This window comes from Clarias gariepinus, unplaced genomic scaffold (assembly GCF_024256425.1).
Source record: "Clarias gariepinus isolate MV-2021 ecotype Netherlands unplaced genomic scaffold, CGAR_prim_01v2 scaffold_32, whole genome shotgun sequence".
Classification (NCBI taxonomy): domain Eukaryota; kingdom Metazoa; phylum Chordata; class Actinopteri; order Siluriformes; family Clariidae; genus Clarias; species Clarias gariepinus.
In genome coordinates this window covers 505001-510000 of record NW_026520999.1, presented here as the reverse complement: position 1 = coordinate 510000, position 5000 = coordinate 505001, and the positions used below count along the sequence as shown (strand labels likewise).

The 5000-nt window shown below is 50.5% G+C and overlaps 1 protein-coding gene across 1 annotated transcript in view; it reads right to left on the bottom strand.

Moving 5' to 3' along the window:
* Positions 1-5000, bottom strand: part of cacna1aa (calcium channel, voltage-dependent, P/Q type, alpha 1A subunit, a) — a 153919-nt gene that overhangs the window by 122214 nt on the left and 26705 nt on the right. The window contains exon 7 of the mRNA XM_053490796.1: positions 3989-4104. Coding sequence (XP_053346771.1) covers positions 3989-4104 — 116 coding nt within the window. The remainder of the gene's footprint in view (positions 1-3988; positions 4105-5000) is intronic.

Here is a 5000-nt window from a genome sequence, read left to right as displayed (position 1 = left end):
CCACCACCACACACACCACACACACCCCACCACACACACACACACCACACACACCACCACCACACACCCCACCACACACACACCACCACACACTACCACACCACACACCACCACCACACACACACACCACAGACACCCCACCACACACACACACCACCGCACACACCCCACCACACACACCCAGGTACACACACCCAGGTACACACCACCACACACACACCACCACACATACCACCACACATACCACCACACATACCACTACACACACACACCCCACCACACAGATACACACACACCACCACCACACACAACCACACACACACACACCACACACACACACTACCACACACCACCACCATCACAGAGAGTAATGGACAGGGTGGTGTAGAGATGGACAGGGTGGTGTAGAGAGTGATGGACAGGGTGGTGTAGAGATGGACAGGGTGGTGTAGAGAGTGATGGACAGGGTGGTGTAGAGATGGACAGGGTGGTGTAGAGAGTGATGGACAGGGTGGTGTAGAGAGTGATGGACAGGGTGGTGTAGAGAGTGATGGACAGGGTGGTGTAGAGAGTGATGGACAGGGTGGTGTAGAGATGGACAGGGTGATGTAGAGAGTGATGGACAGGGTGGTGTAGAGATGGACAGGGTGGTGTAGAGATGGACAGGGTGGTGTAGAGATGGACAGGGTGGTGTAGAGAGTGATGGACAGGGTGGTGTAGAGAGTGATGGACAGGGTGGTGTAGAGATGGACAGGGTGGTGTAGACAGTGATGGACAGGGTGGTGTAGAGAGTGATGGACAGGGTGGTGTAGAGAGTAATGGACAGGGTGATGTAGAGAGTAATGGACAGGGTGGTGTAGAGATGGACAGGGTGGTGTAGAGAGTGATGGACAGGGTGGTGTAGAGAGTGATGGACAGGGTGGTGTAGAGAGTGATGGACAGGGTGGTGTAGAGATGGACAGGGTGGTGTAGAGATGGACAGGGTGGTGTAGAGATGGACAGGGTGGTGTAGAGAGTGATGGACAGGGTGGTGTAAAGAGTGATGGACAGGGTGGTGTAGACAGTGATGGACAGGGTGGTGTAGACAGTGATGGACAGGGTGGTGTAGAGATGGACAGGGTGGTGTAGAGAGTGATGGACAGGGTGGTGTAGAGAGTGATGGACAGGGTGGTGTAGAGAGTGATGGACAGGGTGGTGTAGAGAGTGATGGACAGGGTGATGTAGAGAGTAATGGACAGGGTGGTGTAGAGATGGACAGGGTGGTGTAGAGAGTGATGGACAGGGTGGTGTAGAGAGTGATGGACAGGGTGGTGTAGAGAGTGATGGACAGGGTGGTGTAGAGAGTGATGGACAGGGTGGTGTAGAGATGGACAGGGTGATGTAGAGAGTGATGGACAGGGTGGTGTAGAGATGGACAGGGTGGTGTAGAGATGGACAGGGTGGTGTAGAGATGGACAGGGTGGTGTAGAGAGTGATGGACAGGGTGGTGTAGAGAGTGATGGACAGGGTGGTGTAGAGATGGACAGGGTGGTGTAGACAGTGATGGACAGGGTGGTGTAGAGAGTGATGGACAGGGTGGTGTAGAGAGTAATGGACAGGGTGATGCAGAGAGTAATGGACAGGGTGGTGTAGAGATGGACAGGGTGGTGTAGAGAGTGATGGACAGGGTGGTGTAGAGAGTGGTGGACAGGGTGGTGTAGAGAGTGATGGACAGGGTGGTGTAGAGATGGACAGGGTGGTGTAGAGATGGACAGGGTGGTGTAGAGAGTGATGGACAGGGTGGTGTAAAGAGTGATGGACAGGGTGGTGTAGAGATGGACAGGGTGGTGTAGACAGTGATGGACAGGGTGGTGTAGAGATGGACAGGGTGGTGTAGAGAGTGATGGACAGGGTGGTGTAGAGAGTGATGGACAGGGTGATGTAGAGAGTAATGGACAGGGTGGTGTAGAGAGTGATGGACAGGGTGGTGTAGAGAGTGATGGACAGGGTGGTGTAGAGAGTGATGGACAGGGTGGTGTAGAGAGTGATGGACAGGGTGGTGTAGAGAGTGATGGACAGGGTGGTGTAGAGAGTGATGGACAGGGTGGTGTAGAGATGGACAGGGTGATGTAGAGAGTGATGGACAGGGTGATGTAGAGAGTGATGGACAGGGTGGTGTAGAGAGTGATGGACAGGGTGATGTAGAGAGTAATGGACAGGGTGGTGTAGAGATGGACAGGGTGGTGTAGAGAGTGATGGACAGGGTGGTGTAGAGAGTGATGGACAGGGTGGTGTAAAGAGTGATGGACAGGGTGATGTAGAGAGTGATGGACAGGGTGGTGTAGAGATGGACAGGGTGGTGTAGAGATGGACAGGGTGGTGTAGAGAGTGATGGACAGGGTGGTGTAGAGAGTGATGGACAGGGTGGTGTAGAGATGGACAGGGTGGTGTAGAGAGTGATGGACAGGGTGGTGTAGAGAGTGATGGACAGGGTGGTGTAGAGAGTGATGGACAGGGTGGTGTAGAGATGGACAGGGTGGTGTAGAGAGTGATGGACAGGGTGGTGTAGAGAGTGATGGACAGGGTGGTGTAGAGAGTGATGGACAGGGTGGTGTAGAGAGTGATGGACAGGGTGGTGTAGAGATGGACAGGGTGATGTAGAGAGTGATGGACAGGGTGGTGTAGAGATGGACAGGGTGGTGTAGAGATGGACAGGGTGGTGTAGAGAGTGATGGACAGGGTGGTGTAGAGAGTGATGGACAGGGTGGTGTAGAGATGGACAGGGTGGTGTAGACAGTGATGGACAGGGTGGTGTAGAGAGTGATGGACAGGGTGGTGTAGAGAGTAATGGACAGGGTGATGTAGAGAGTAATGGACAGGGTGGTGTAGAGATGGACAGGGTGGTGTAGAGAGTGATGGACAGGGTGGTGTAGAGAGTGGTGGACAGGGTGGTGTAGAGAGTGATGGACAGGGTGGTGTAGAGATGGACAGGGTGGTGTAGAGATGGACAGGGTGGTGTAGAGATGGACAGGGTGGTGTAGAGAGTGATGGACAGGGTGGTGTAGAGAGTGATGGACAGGGTGGTGTAGAGATGGACAGGGTGGTGTAGACAGTGATGGACAGGGTGGTGTAGAGATGGACAGGGTGGTGTAGAGAGTGATGGACAGGGTGGTGTAGAGATGGACAGGGTGGTGTAGAGAGTGATGGACAGGGTGGTGTAGAGATGGACAGGGTGGTGTAGAGAGTGATGGACAGGGTGGTGTAGAGAGTGATGGACAGGGTGGTGTAGAGAGTGATGGACAGGGTGGTGTAGAGAGTGATGGACAGGGTGGTGTAGAGAGTGATGGACAGGGTGGTGTAGAGATGGACAGGGTGATGTAGAGAGTGATGGACAGGGTGATGTAGAGAGTGATGGACAGGGTGGTGTAGAGAGTGATGGACAGGGTGGTGTAGAGAGTGATGGACAGGGTGGTGTAGAGAGTGATGGACAGGGTGGTGTAGAGAGTGATGGACAGGGTGGTGTAGAGATGGACAGGGTGATGTAGAGAGTGATGGACAGGGTGATGTAGAGAGTGATGGACAGGGTGGTGTAGAGAGTGATGGACAGGGTGATGTAGAGAGTAATGGACAGGGTGGTGTAGAGATGGACAGGGTGGTGTAGAGAGTGATGGACAGGGTGGTGTAGAGAGTGATGGACAGGGTGGTGTAAAGAGTGATGGACAGGGTGGTGTAGAGAGTGATGGACAGGGTGGTGTAGAGAGTGATGGACAGGGTGATGTAGAGAGTGATGGACAGGGTGGTGTAGAGAGTGATGGACAGGGTGGTGTAGAGAGTGATGGACAGGGTGGTGTAGAGAGTGATGGACAGGGTGGTGTAGAGAGTGATGGACAGGGTGGTGTAGAGATGGACAGGGTGGTGTAGAGATGGACAGGGTGGTGTAGAGATGGACAGGGTGGTGTAGAGAGTGATGGACAGGGTGATGGAGCCATGGAGTTGTGGAGTTACTCACCTGCTTTGCAGATCCACTCCAGATATCCATTCAGTTCTCTTTCGATCTGTTGCTGTCGCCTCAGCTTCAGGAACTCACTTCGGTTTTCCACCCGCTCTCGCTCTTTAGCAAACTCACTGTGTTTTACACACACACACACACACACACACACACACACATACAGTCAGCTATTAGAAACTATAAACAGGAGAAAAAAATGTTCTCTTATCCACACCCCCTGCAGCTTCACCACCACAGTCCCAGTAACCCTAGGGGTGCAACAAATAAGAAAATTCAAAAATTCAAAAGTTCAAATTAGATCACCTTAAGGTCCATAAAAAAAGGGAGAGGTAGGACATTTTGCTTTCTATTCATTAATTATAAACTTAAAGAACTCTTAAAGCTCTAGGTCATCATCTAAAATAAAAACATCAGGGGATCCAGTGTTTAAATCTATATTAAATATCATCAAATAAAAATATATAAAATATTCCACCAGGAACTTTTATACTTAAGTGAAATGTGTTTGTAATGCATTATTTCATTCACTATTCTTTAAAGAAAGCAGGTCATTATTTGAAGAATAATGAATAAAAAATAATGATAATTAGGATAAGTATTATTATTCAGGTAATAAGAAATTAAATAACTTTTATGAAAGGAAATGTACATTTAACTGAGCTACAGGAAAGGCACTAGTGTTGATGTTATCAACACTAGAGTGGGCGGGGTTTCAGCTAGATGTAGAGGGTGTTTTGTAGGCATGATCTGGCAACCTTAGGGTGCATACAGGTGAATACAGTTAATTAGTGCGAGCAAGAGTGTGTGAGCTATTGAGAATATAATTTGTGTGCATTCACTCAGAGATGAGCCCAAACATATAACACCACACAGCCAGAGAGTAAATATTTATTTGGCCAGAAGGATGAGGAGCGGGATCAACTCTGATCGGATTACACCACCTGACGCCCAGAGGAGCTCTCGAACAACCATTTACACACCTGTACATTTCCTCATTATGATTCTGAAGCAC